At 40.4% G+C, this 14,726-nt stretch overlaps 1 protein-coding gene across 5 annotated transcripts in view; it reads right to left on the reverse strand.

The window, feature by feature from the left end:
• ARNT2 (aryl hydrocarbon receptor nuclear translocator 2) overlaps positions 1–14,726 on the reverse strand; it is a 96,993-nt gene that overhangs the window by 28,435 nt on the left and 53,832 nt on the right. For all 5 annotated transcript variants that reach the window (XM_039723331.1, XM_039723330.1, XM_039723334.1 and 2 more), the window contains 6 exons: positions 12,972–13,074; positions 10,935–11,000; positions 10,468–10,553; positions 3,346–3,422; positions 1,395–1,529; positions 522–596 (listed from right to left, as the gene is read on the reverse strand). In XM_039723331.1, coding sequence (XP_039579265.1) covers positions 522–596; positions 1,395–1,529; positions 3,346–3,422; positions 10,468–10,553; positions 10,935–11,000; positions 12,972–13,074 — 542 coding nt within the window. The remainder of the gene's footprint in view (positions 1–521; positions 597–1,394; positions 1,530–3,345; positions 3,423–10,467; positions 10,554–10,934; positions 11,001–12,971; positions 13,075–14,726) is intronic.

Here is a 14,726-nt window from a genome sequence, read left to right on the forward strand (position 1 = left end):
CCAAACCAGTAACTCTTCCTGTATGTTGCATTTCTTTTGTTACTTCCCTGTACATTTCAATTTCTAACAGAGAAAAAGGGCCAAATTACATGTTGATGTAAAGTGATGTAACTCCATTAAAATACATGAAAAAGCAAATCATCTGTGCTAGCAGAGAACTCAGTTACAAACAATCGAGCATCACAGAGGGATGTAACTACTTTCAAATCAACAGCCCATCTTGGAAGGTAAATAATTTTGGTTACCACTTAACATAGGGGGATCAACACAGGCATCTCCAAAGCAGTTCACTCTGTGCAGCAAAAAACCAAATATATAACTAAAAGATTTATTTCTGAAAATACTGTCAACCCATGTTACCATTTATTATGCCGCTTAACCAATCAATAACTGACCAAAAAATTGTTTTGTATCTTGCCACTTCTTCTCCTGCATAATAACAAAATAAAATAAAAACTACTTCTGTGACAAAATAATAACAAAACAATAAAGTGTGGAACAAAAGGAGCAGGACACAGCACCTGTTGGAAACTCTCTCGCAAATGGCTTTGGTCTTCAGGATGGCAGAACTCTAAAATATCTTTCCCCAGAAGATCCTACAATAAAACATAAAGCTATGTAAAAAACCCAAACTACAACACAAATCCACATGTAGACCTGCAAGTCATTTTTGCAAACACAAGATCTACCACATTTAACGACACTACTCAGATAATGAGGGAAGAACCACACAAACAAGGTTTGTAGGCATCATGCCCCAAGTTTTTACAAAAAAGTTGAAGCTATTTTCTAATTTTTCTAATACCTGTGAAATGGTGTCTTGAGAAGACTGACATCTGCTACTACAGCTCATTTTACGGCACTAATCTTTGTAAAAACACTTATTATAAAGTTTATTATTATAAACTTAAAATTTAAAAAATATTAATAAGGAAATGAACAAGGAACTACTTTTGCATCTAAATTGCAAGTGCTGGGAGTTATCTGAGGGAGAGCCGTGGTTCATTTGCTATTCTACTCAGTTCTGGACTAGCCTGCTGTTCAGAGGAGCAGATGTAAGCCTAAAAGAAAATAGATGCAATAAATTATATTTGCTTACTGTTCAAGAGATTGGCAGAATCAAAGGTCTACAGGACTAAAACTCTCTCCAAGCACTGTTAACTTCCTATCACAGAAATGTCTTCATTGGAAAGCTGTGCAAGGTTCAGAGCACTCTGCTGTTCGAATTTTAATCAGATCTAAACAGACACCCCACACAGAGGCGTGGACAGCAAAGAAAAACAAACAGCATTCACTGCCTGATGTATGAATTATCAGCTACAAGTTCCTCATGTCTGCAATGGCATTTTCTGCACTAGCTGCACCCATTCTCCACACTCCCAGTGGCCACAGACCTGGGGCTGGTAGCCAATGACGCTGATGCACCTTGGGTCCACAAAGGTGATGACTCCATCCGAGTTGTGGCGGGACAGGAACTCCGTGGGCACCGACATGCCGTTCATGTCCATGCACACAGGAGAGCTGGTCACCTAGGGCCAAGAGAGTCACACCAGTCACCCAAAGCCACGGCTGACCCACAGCTAAAGGACAGAATCTGCCGGCAGGCTGCTAGCAGCTGAAGGAAGTAAAATGAAACAACAGCACAGATAAATGGCAGAAGAGCCTTCAGGCCAGTTTGTAGGGTAAATATCTCACCCCATGGCATCACTGAGGATTAACAGCACAGCAGAGAAACAAACACACCAGAAGTTCCCAGGAAGGGAGGATTTACTGAGGATGAATGTCCAGCTGGATTCATCTCACTTTGCAGCACATCAGGCATTGTGGTTCCTATCTCTGTCAACCATGAATGAATGACTTGCAGAGGACAATGCAGTCCACCCGTCCTAGGATATGAAACCAACCCATTATCTAACCAACAGAACTGCTCAGACTAAATACTCCTGTTTCAGGTAACATGAACCTCACTTGAAACACCTACAGGACCTGAAACAAGTCCTCCAGAGGCTGAGGTAGGGGATATCAGACTAGTAAGTGGCTGCTTGTGATGAAAAACACTGTTCTTTAAATATTTCTCAAATATTTCTCAAATCTCAACAGAGAGGAACTCTCTGCCTGAAATCTGTGCTATCAGGCCAATTCATATCCATTCTTTCCCACTGGAGATACAAAGGAGACCACTGATTTTTTTACAACTTCCAGAGCTATCTCTGCTAACAATGCAAAATGAGCAAAATCTTTTTTTTTTTTTTTTTGCTAATTCAGAGCTGATTAGCCAGTTAACCATCTGCAAGGTTTCAAATTGCTGTTAGAGAACAAGAGTTTTTAATTTGTGCACCCTGACTCCTTTCTGATTTAACCCACCACAGAGCTTCCTCCTGCCCGCCCTCACATACCACAATGGCTCCTCTAACGTAACAGACATTTTGGCATTACTTGGAAATCATATTTTTTTGGAAGCTGTAACACATGAACCCCCATAACTTCCTTCTTTCCCTTAGTGGAATAGATTACTCTTGATTATGAAAGCATGATTAACCTGCAACTCATCCTGCAGTACTTGTGTAGCTCTGCCGTGGCCATGCAGAGCCACTCTGCAGACGTGCTAACACCTGCAGGGTAACATGGGTATGGCTAACACCTGCTCACCTCGGGTAAAATGGGTCTGGTCCCTGTGCAAGGGTCATTCCACCTTGTCAGGAGGAGTGATCCCCTCCTAGCAGATGGCAGCAAGTGCAGGGGATCATGCAAGAGGCTCAAGCATGTTCACCCATGGCAGAATTCCCAGACCAGGAAGATAAAAACTGTCCTCCCTGCTGTGGGGAAGGAGATTCACCACAGCTGCTTTAGCTCAGAGCTCTGAACTCTGCTCAGCAATGCACAAAGGAAGAAATGCACTACAGCAATTGCAACCCTCTACACAAAAAAAGGAAGGAAAATGTTTTTCTCCCAGTTCCTTCAGCTCACATCTCATCTGAATGCATAACACAATACATGCTGAGAATAAAGCTATGATTTCTGAAGTGCCTCTTGACTGCTTTATCTTTACCATTTTCAGAATAACTCCTGCAACCACAGTTTTTCAAGCAGTTGATTAGTCAGAGAGTGAATGACTGGAAAAATGGCAGGGAGCATGTCCTGGCTCTGGGGGTCACATTAACCCACCACCTGCAGCACCTGCACTGCCACGTTTCTCACTACCTCAAACACCCCAGCCATACACACCCTGGAGGCATGTTAAAACTTACAGTCTAGTAGCAAAACAGCGTGCAATTATTTTAGAACCACACCAGAACAAGGATCATGCTCTCAGAAATAGTTTGTATATGGAAAGACTGGCATTACCTGAAGCCTTCCTATTGCCACGAGGCAGTATTTACTACCTTGTCCCACATCAGCATCTTCTTCTGGTATAGTCATTCCTGGAGTAAACAATAATAAATACTGTTATAATTAGGAAATTGGGATAAACAGAGATGCTGCTGTCCTGGCTCTGTACTTTTCTACATGCTCTAAATCTTACAAAATAACCTCATTTTCTTCTCTAAGATTCAGTCATTATTTCTGGGTTCAGATTAGATGATGCTTCTCAGTTGTGCTCAATCCTATATACCTCACATGTATACACAGTACTCACAGCAGCAATTTTAGCTGCTGAAGACAAAGCAGATAGTAAAATTTCATTATACACCAAGATGGAAAATAACATTTAAATGAGTGCTGCTCCACCAGCACGTTATGGAACCATGGGGTCACTTAACACAGTCAGTGAATGCACACTATGTTCAGTTTTCTTTGTGAAAAATATTTTATAATGAGCCTTAAAAACAAGGCCCAGCCTAAATTAATCACTGATTCTGTGCTCATATTGAACAGCTGGTTTTACTTTTTTTCTATAATGGACTAAACTTGCGTTGTTACGTTGAAAGACTGAAAAAAATGCGGATGCTTTGCTAACACTGCTCGTTCCAGCTGTGTAACAGGAGTGACTACTATAAACACAGGAACAGCTTCAAAACATACATGTGTACTATTTTCCATCTCAGTGTTTCACAAATAGGAACATTCAGATTAGCACTGTTTACTTGCTTGTTGGCTAAGCCTTGAGCTAAGGCTATTTCCCAACTCCAGTACTGAGATACCAAGTTCGTATAAAACACTTGGAAAAACTTCTTCCAGGAGTGACACCACTGACCTATTTTAAGTGATCTGTAAACTCTTTCACAAGGATTTTCAAGGAATTCAGTCATACAGGCAGTGAATCATTTAAGAGGCACTTAAAAGCATTAACAAAATTAATTACAAAGCAGCTACCATTTCTGAAACAACAGCCACTTTATTTTTCACATTTATAATCCCCAGTGTAAGCCAATCTTCGGACAGTCCAGAGGATGACAACACACCACTTCCGTAAATGACATCTCTGAAAATGACTAAAAATGCTGGTGAATGGAGTAATCTCTAAGGATGTTATTTTGTATCACAACAGTTGAATCTTACCCAATAATCAGCTTCCAAGCAGCATTTTACAGGTATTTTTTGGTCTTCTGACTATACACTGAACTATACAATAAAATAAAATACACCAAGTATGAAGGAAACCCCCGCCATGTTTTTGTATACTATGTGAAATTACTGCAAAACAAGTTTCAGTAATCTGGGGTGCACAACGTTACTTGCAGCCCCCTGATAACTGATAACTACAATTTTATCAAGGGGAGCATTACAAGGGAAGAGCATTATTATCTCATCCAACAAGTGTTGTTTTAAGGACATAACTCTAAGCATTCCAGTTAGACAACCTTAACCAAAAGATCCCTTTCAAATGGAGTTTTCCATTTGAGAAGGACACGTTTAAAGTATATTCCCTTGACCTCAAAAGCTTTCTCCAATAATTTCCTTAGTGGCACAGGGTATTGCAAAGGACAGCAAAGATACAGCTGGACAGCTTCCACTTTGCATAATCTTTTTTTCTCTGTAGCTTTCAACAGTGATTTCTTTTTAGGAACTTGGTCCATGCTTGCTACTGCTCAAATAAAATCAAAGTAACATAAACAGCCTCCAAAATTAAACCTAGTTAAGCAACATTATTTCTGATGTCACTCTGTTGACAAAGGGAGGCTGTTGTTCTAATTTTTGTAATTTTTTTCCCCTTTTGCCCAAGATGGATTACATTTGGTCTGTATAGCAAAATGGAAAATATCTTAGTTGGATTATGCCACACTCTACGAATAAAAACCAGTCTGCCTGGAATTAATCAATACATGACCCAGTGGATTGTTAACCCCTTCCCAAAGTGCCTGGAGAAAAAATATGACAAAATTTTTTCTGCTTCTCTGCAATGTAGGTGCTATTACTGGCAGCATTCCACAGTGAGAAATTATTTTCTTTATTCTTCAGCTGGTATTTCCAAAGATTAAACTCTGGGTGTCTTTATATGGGAGGGGTGCATTTGTAGATGAGATTTACTTTTGCTTTATCACACTTCCTATTCAACACACTCCAGTATGGACAGGTAAATGAAGATGTGCACTGCACTTTCTACCACTTTGTCCAGCTCCTAACACAATGCAGTATTGCTCCTTAACATCACCAAGTACCATCCTTATCTCCAAAAAAAGTTGTAAGAGCTTGAAGGAAAGCAGCCACAAAAATGACCTTTAGGGGATATCAACAAAATAAACATCCTTCAGTTATTCACATTCTTTATGTGTAACCCTGGGAGAGGGTTTATTTCTCAACACCAAATATACACCCCTCTCAAATAATAAATACTGTGCTGTGCTTGCCTGAGTTCACATCAACAACTGGCAGCTAAGCTGCAAGTGAGCATCACAAAGAGGATGCTGTGCCATCAGAGGTTATATTTAATTTCCAAGTGTCCTCTATACCAGCAAAGAGTTTCCCACAGGGCAACAGCATGTGTTGGTGTGGACATAAGGAAATTTTTAGTTTTCCCAATGAGCTTCCAGGCGGCTCCAACAACAGAAAAGTTTCCTTTTCTGCTTTCTTTCTCTACCCTTCTGCCCCACATTTTCTGTGAGACACAGAACAGTGTTGGTGGATTTATGGTTTTATTTCACTACACTAAAAAATAAATTATTTACAACTCTTTAAAAAGATGGAATTTAAGTGTCCAGTGGTCACTAGCAATCCCCTGATAATGCCTGTCTTCATTAGATGAACTGCTTCTTAGTTGCCTGGGAAGTAACTACACTGTGTGACTTTATCTCTCATAGAAAACAATGGAAAAAGGCTTTCACAAAAAAGGCTGTGGATGGCATACTAAGGATAAAAATCTCATGAAAAGTCCCAATAAAAACTAAATTAACCACTCTTCAAAAAAATAAACAAAGCCTTAAAAATGACAGCACTGCAAAGGATATTCAAGCAACTATTTTGTTTTGTATTGGAAGAGGGAGTACTTTGCACAAATGTCCAGATTCTGGCCAAAACTTTAAAATAACCTAACAGCTTTGGCATGCTGTGGTTAAGATGTTACCGTAAGTCTGACTTGGAAGACTAAAATGTTTCTTTTTTAACTAAAGAGAAAAAAGAGATTTCAACATTATCTGAATTTAACATTATTCTGACTCTTTATTCGAAGTTTCAAAACATGTATCTAGCTCTTTGCTTCACTCTGTGCTTTTGTACAGATCCTGGCTTTGATTTACAGAAAACTACCAACATCCTGACAGACTTTATCTTCTCTCTCCACCAAATCTTATGCCACAAAAAGAAAGCAAAACAAACCTATTAGGAAAATATCATATGGACCACAGAAGACTCATTTCCTTCCAGGAATGAGGTATTCAGATGGGGAAAAAAAATAGAAGAAAGTCAAATCTTGCTTAAGTTGAAAACAGGAAAAAAAAAACAGGAGAAGGTCAGCACTTCTCAGTTTTATGACTGGCTGTGAACGTGAAGCACTGTCTAGGCTGAGGATCACAAGTTCCATCTGAGCTGCTTCACTGGGAACAGAGGGACAAGGCTGGGATTGCTGCTCAGGCAGCTTCAAACAAGGGGTCCTTTTACCTCAATCAAAATAACCCAACACCACACTCTCATTATTTAGCCAAACATACACAATGACTGGCTGGAACATCATCTGAAGTATCTTTTTCCTTTGACTTCCACACCAAGTTTACACCTGATTACTTGAGGCCAGCATATAACCATGGGGACAGAAGTGTGTAGGCATCACATGCCTGGTTTTACACTTGATCTTAATTTTACCTGTCTTTTTAGGTGCAATGGAGAAAAACAAACAGACCATTAACACACAGCCCGAAGGGATGCTGAGGCAGGATGCTTCCTCTGTTTTGTCTTCCCTTTCTCAGTGAAGAAGGGGCTGATGACAGTCTGCCAATACATGAGCCTTGCTGCTCCACACAAGTGACAAAAACCACAAAGGCAGGCTGGATGTCCCAATGTCTCCATGCTGAACACAGACCTGAGCACAACAAATCTAGTCCTTAACATACACCACCAGCTGTCTGTAGCTTATTCATTTTCACTTGTTTGAAGTACTCAGGTTACTTCAGATTTGCACAGACACCTCCCTGCAGAAGCACTGTCAAATAGTCTATCACACCAATAATGATCACAAAGCAGTTCTTCTCTTGATGCTTCTGTATCAACACTGATTTGTTCAGTGTGGGACTAAAAAAACTGAACACTGGCCACAGACAATTCAACTCAAGCCAGAAAGAGAAAATACCAAGTGCTAAACAAATGAGACTAAGCACAGATTAAAGGCATTTGATAATATTGGTTCTTTTGCTTGTGAAAGTACACTTCACATTGTATATTAGCAATATAATGCACATGCTTTGAAAGAAAAGGACATGGAGTTTATACCAGTGTCCACTTAGCAACTGAAAAATAAATGAAAATCATCTTTTTGATCACTGAATTTTTAAACAGCTGTGATTTAGCACAAGCCCATTTATTCCCAAGAATCCAGAGACCATGCAGGGATTGCTAATTTCAACAAAGTAATTTTATTACAGGGTAGAGAAGCCTTGGCAAATTCCATTACTGCTGTAGTTATCTCATTTGCTTTGCAGATTATGGTTGGATTACCACTGGAAATGAGAACAAATGCCGTGATGCTGTCCCTTATTTACTCAAACATATAGGGGAACAATTCAGCCCATGGATATTCCCATCAACTCTGAAAGTCAATGGATACATGACAATCATCAACACAAAGTGGAGAAGACTGGGAAGGCAAATAAACACTCATGAAAAAGGCCCTGATTCAATTCTGTGTGCCCTGGAAAAGGCACCCAGACATGACTAATAGAAGTAACAATTTGGATGGTAACATAGAAGTCCAATGAAATTCCACATAAGGCTGTCAAAATCTAAAACATCCCTTAGGACTGTGCTATAGTTTGGAGGAATTAACATTGTGGAGGAGCAGTGGGATATCATAAGGAGCACCATGTGATTTTGAGGAGTGGAGTAATAGAAATGGGATGAAATCCAACATTACTAAATGCATAAGCATGCACTTGGGGAACAGTAACAGTCATAAGCTAAAGCAACAGAAATAGGATGGAACTTGATCTTACTAATTGAAACATCACACAATTCAAAGCAAGATTTGCAGCTGACAAGTGAGAAAAAGGCAACCTGGAAGACACATAAATTTATATCAGATGTCTTAGGAGGCCTGCAGGATGCACCACACAAAAGAGAAGGATGCTGTATCCTACACTGCCAGGCAAGACAGGAAATATTGTTTGTGTTATCTATCACTACAATCTCATCTGAAATAAAAACGTGTAGTGTCAGTGACCTACGTTTAGAGAAGTGAAAATATGAACAACTGCAGAGAAAAGTCACAAGGGTAAAGAGAATGCATTCTGAGAATGGAAAGTAGAAGTGGCCTGGATTGTCTTTGCAAAGCCCAGGCTGATAGGATATAACCTCTTCTGGAAACACAGCAGAACACTGGAGAGACACAAAGGCACTAGGCATGAAAACTCCCATATGAGTTGACCTTCAGTGAAATAAAAACTTCTCATGAAGTAATAAGCAGCAAGGTCTTGGAAGAGTTGAGATGGGGAAAAGACCTCACTAATGCCAACTGGGATTTGATACCTGGCCACTGGGCACTCATAGACCCAGAAGAACCTTTTAATCCCAAGCTGCTGTCCTGCAGAACTGGCTGAAGGGCACACACTGCCAACATCAGGACCTCGTGCTGACATCAATTCATACATCTGTAGTTCTGTATCAGCAACATACACCCCTGAACAGTCAGATGTCTTTAAACACCCCATAACATGAAACAAGATTCTCCTCCAGATTAAACAAAATCTTATTTTGACCTACACCTTCTTGAGCAGACACCCCAAAGATCAAGGTTGAATTCAATTGCATTTAGAATTTCCAATAGAAAAGTAAATCTTTTTGTAGAAGAAAACAAAACAGAAAAAACATCAATTTTCAGAGCACTCTACAGACACTATGGTCTCATACTTTTGAGATAGAAGCAAAATTGGAACATCTTAACTCCAATTAAATCCTATTAGCAATAAGAGAGGCAGTTTTCCTCTGCTTCCAAAACCGCATTTCAGCACAAAACCAACAAGAAGTTCACATCTGCATGCTGCTGTCTGCACACCACTGCACACATTTGGTACAAACCACCTCTTAGGACTCATAATCCCTGGATCAATGTGATTTATGGCCGCGGTGCACAACCACAAAAGGGCAGGACGATTCTTTGATCCGTGCCAGCAGGCGCTGTCACATCACAAACAACCTCTTCAACTCCTGCAAATGCCAAGGTCAGGTAACCCCACTCATCATGAGGTCTGGATGAGCTCCACTGTCTCCTCTTGGAATTTTTCAAAGGTAAATATTCCCATATGTAATATTGAGCTCCAGCAGGTAAGTGTTTTTGTCCGTAGATCAAAGCAGTATGCCAAGCCCTGATTCCCAGAAAAACAGCCTCAAAACAGAATTGATCACAAATACTGAACATTCTTAAGTAACACCACTACTGAGAACTTCCATGTGTCTGAAGTGAAATTACACATTTTCATACATAGGTGCTTGCAATTCAGTACTTAAGTATAAAAGCATTAACTGGTGTTTTCTAGAGGTACACAATCCTTTGTGCCCACCTTCTCAAAATGAGACCATTTTTATATTGGTTTATCAACATTAGTAGAAAACTGTTGGCCCCAGTTTGTGGAATCCTGCATTACTGGCAATTCCTACAGGTCCTCTGTGGCAATGAAATTGAGAAGGGTGTCACAGGGAAAACAGGGATGCCCTGAGTGAGTACAACAGCTGATTTCTTCTTACCAAAAGCTTCTTAAGGTGAGCTTTAATCAGCCACCCCACTAAAACTCTCCCTGTTTTTCTAGCAGCAAGGAAACCTGAGCCAGGTTTTCAGCTGTCCTAAGGACAGTTTGGTGCACACTGTCTTCCACAAGGGATACAAACCTGCTGGTGGCCAAGCCTTGATATAGCCAGTGCAGTGGACAACAGCATATTGTGCTTCACCTTCCTTCACAGGGCCCAGACCATTCCTGAATGAACAAGGAACACAAAAACATCACATTGACATGCAGAACAGCTTTATGCTTTCAAACCCTGGCTACTGATGGTTTACCAGTATTTGTAAGTTATGCTGGAAACACCAGAGAATCAACCAGGGTTCTGTACTGCCAGCTCTGTTATGCTGCTATTCAAGCTGTACCTGTTTTCTGAAATATTTCTCTGAGACAGAGATTGAAGATTGATTCAGAGCTGGAGCAAGACAAAGAATCTGAGTGACACATGCAAGAGATTTTGTTTGCAAAAGGATCCAGTGTGTGCAGGTAACACTCCTGGAGTGCGCATTAACCCAGTGGCAAATGAGAGGGCTTAGGGCAACTACAGCTGCTTTGTGGTAAATTAAGTAATAGTACCTGTATCTTTTTCTCATGGTAGTTATTCTGTTCAGAGGTAAATGATCCAGAGGAGCATTTCCACACCTAAAAGTAAATGAATATTTTAAAGGGCTCAAAAATGAATATGAATACACATGATGAAAATGTATTTTGAGATCCTTACTACCATATATAAGCAGACAATAATGGATACTTATTCCTGGCAAAATTTTGCATATTCATGTTTATGTAAAACATGCTGCTTCCACAGACTGAGATTTTTAGATGTGCTATAAAAATCTTTTTTATTTTAGAAAAATGAAAGAGACTAGAAAAAGATTCCCTTCCACACTTCCCCAGTACAAAGACTGTTTGAAATTGATAACCCAAGGGTGGCTAAAGAGTAAACACACTTCAAAATGCCAAAAAGCAGGGGTGAAAACTAGAGAAAAATATGTCAGGCCACCAAATATCCACACAAACCAATCTCAGTGTTCCTGTAGCTTCCCTGGACAGAAAAATTCCACTGCCATACACCAGCTACAATGTCTGCAGACATTAAGATAATGTTTGAAAGATCAAACTATTTACACTGTCAAGTAACTTTGTTTAACACTTGTTCATGTGTATTTTGTGATATTTATAAGTATGCCTAACTGTGAAATTTCAACAATCCATCTGAAGCTGAGTAAATAGTTTGAAGGGTAAAAGCAGTGCATTTTTAATGGAATAATAATAACAATGAAAGAAGAAACCACAAGGAAAATTCACATTATCTGAGGCCCATTCTTCCCAGAAGGTCTTCTTTTTATTCTTTTAATTTTTTTTCTTATCAGTCACTGCCAAGGAGAAGTGAACAACTAAAATAAGATTTAGAAATACAAAAACAGTGGGGTTAGGGGCATGTGTAAAGTCACTCTCGTGCACTGGAGTTTACAACATCAGGGTGCTAGGAAATGACTGCAATCTGAACTGTTTTGAAAGCTGGGGAACAACTGCAAACAGGACACTAGGCCTGGTTTTCTTTGAACAAACAAGTCCTCCTGACATGATGTGCATCTTGGGAGGAAGAAAAAGCAGTGTTCTCAGTGCTGCTCTGCTGGGCTGTATTTCTTCCCTCCCAGTTAAAGAGTGAAAGGTTCTATAGCTCTGAAGCCTGATCTTGCAGGTATAAAGTCTATAAACACCTTACAAAGGCACCCAAGAGCCATACATTCAGCACCCTCACAGGACTGGACAAAACCCACCACATTACCAAAGTACAGGTATCTGTAGTTTAATGTGTCAAATACTGTGCTTTGTGTTTCATTCTGTAATGAATTTTTCAGTGCTGTTATCACCATTTATACTGGACAGAGCCTACAGATACAGTTATGTACTTTCCCCTCCTAACCACAGACAAAAATTTATTGCAATATCAACAGGCATTTTAGCCTGTTAGCACTAAAACAAGAGAAGTGCTCACAAGCCCTCCCCAAAAAAATCACTGGGCAGACAAATCTCTTTAAAGAAGCCCAGACAATGCAGGAGAAGTTGGAAAATTGCAAACCAAAAACCCTCTAACAATTACTCATTTATCTAGCATCAGCCAGCTGACATCTGGTTAATTCATACCAGGTTTAGGCTAATTCCTACATAGCTGGCAGGTTTGCAACTGAATTCTTGTTTATCTTTAAGATTCTTTTAATATTCTTGGTTTGCTGAAAAAATACACAGAGCTGGGTGTTCACAACACTTGCGAAAGCTTCATTCCCAAGGTATCGATTTGAGTAACTTTACTAGAAAAGAATGGCTGCAGTTCCAGGGGTGAAACTGTCATGAAGTTCTCTGTAAAAAGGAACCTACACCCCACACTCATAAAAATAACTACAACAGAAATGAGGTGCTGTTTTATCCTTATGGAAGACTAGTTTCAGTTTCACTCCAGTTCCTAAATAAAGTATTCTAGAAATGCTTCATGGCAGTGTGTCATTACAGCTTTAGTTTGTAATCAAGGCCAAATTAGTGCCACAAAATGTCTGAAGTCTAAGCTGAGCCAGGACTGGAACGCTGGTGGAACACAGGGTAAATGCATACCTCATCCTGCAAATGAAGGAGCGCCTGGATCCCATGCACATTCTCATGGAGGACTGCTGGCCTTCTTTCTTTACTGTCCCCGTCTTCAAGTCCAGGATTCGTCCTAGAAATGCCAGGGAGAGCAACTGGTGTTCAGTACATAAATGTAATTCCATTTACTAGCAACTAAGATAACAAGAAATTCATGAGCTGAATGCCACTAGCCAAGTTAGGGGAAAAAATACAAAAAAAAAAATCTTGATCCTGGTCTCACAGGGGAGAATCAGTTATGTGCTGGTTTAACTAAAGATTTCAGCAAAGCTGACTCTGAGCCACAGGAGTGATGGCTCTTTCCTCAGCTGGCCCAAGACCAACTTCCAGGGCAGAGTCAAATGCCTGGAGGCAAACAAGGCAATGACAGCAGGAACAGCTTTTGACTTGATCTGCTTGCTCCACTCTTTACCAGAACTGTGGATAAAGCAACATTTACCAGTCCCCTGACAGCTGCTGTTCTTCCCCTGTGCCTGTGCAGAACACTCTCACCACAGCACCAGCTCAGTCAGAGCTGTCAGGATGGTGAGATGCACAAAAGACCAAACTTCTCTCCTTAATGATGAGATCCAGGATTTGTAACAACAGCCTTTGTGCTGGAGCCCTTTTAAAGTTACTAAAAAACTGACATGTCAAGAGCATTTGTAAAGTTTATTTTCAGACAGATCAGTGAGATGATCTGATTCACCACACAGCAACACAAGCCTGTGCAAGGTCCAGGGCCAGACCCTGCTCCCTACAACCCTCAGAATCACACATCACAGGCACAGCCTGGCAAAGGGATGACAGCCACCAAGTCAACCCAAGAGAGGACACGAGGGAGGAAATGCATGCAAAGGTATGAAGGGGGTAGCAGATTAATTATTTCATTTAAAACAGAAGATTGATTACTACAGACAGGTTCAGATCAGGGATTTGAGTATCACACAGAATCCTTCTGCTTATCTCCAAAGAACAACCAGAATGGATTTTCACATCTACAGCTCAAGTGCTAAGAGATAACTACAAAACCTAGCACAGACTAGAAATGACTCACTGGACCAGATCCACAATGCTCAAGGGCTGGATGCAGCCACAAAAGTGACAGTGGTCCAGAGAAATGCAGGGGAACAGCTGCCAGGCTCTTAGATGACAGCCACCAGTGCTGACAACACATGGCCATGAACAAACCCACGTGTTTAAGGTAAGTATCTCTCAGTAAATGAAACTACACAAGCCTAACTCTTCACTGTGGTATAAGTAGCCAGGTTTACACAATATAAGGCACCTATTCTGTCTGTACTGAATTGAAGATAACATGCAGAATACAGTCAAAGTCTCCCTCACCAGACTGACCTAAAAGTCTCTGTCCAAAAATGAAGTTCTGAAATAAACCTACTGCCAAACACTAAGTTCAGAATTACCTTTGCTCTAAATATTTACTTCCATCCATCACTACATAATAGTTTTGAGATATGGAACTAGGCAGCAGTATCTCAGTATTAAGGTATACGCCAGGTAACTCCTTCTGGAGGAAAGCCACCCCTGCCAACAGAAGGTCAGACCTCCCTTGGTGTTAACTCCAAGGTAACCTCAGATGGTTAAGAAGTCAGCAAGCCTGGGGAACAACTCCTGAAGGTGCTTTAAAGCACTGGGCTATGTATTAATCCTGGTCTATGATTCAGGTGTGAGCTGGGAAGAAATCACACCACGTTTCCCAGCTCAGCTGTGCTGACCCTGCCATGC

The sequence above is a fragment of the Passer montanus genome, unplaced genomic scaffold (assembly GCF_014805655.1).
Source record: "Passer montanus isolate IOZ18808 unplaced genomic scaffold, ASM1480565v1 scaffold5, whole genome shotgun sequence".
Lineage (NCBI taxonomy): Eukaryota > Metazoa > Chordata > Aves > Passeriformes > Passeridae > Passer > Passer montanus.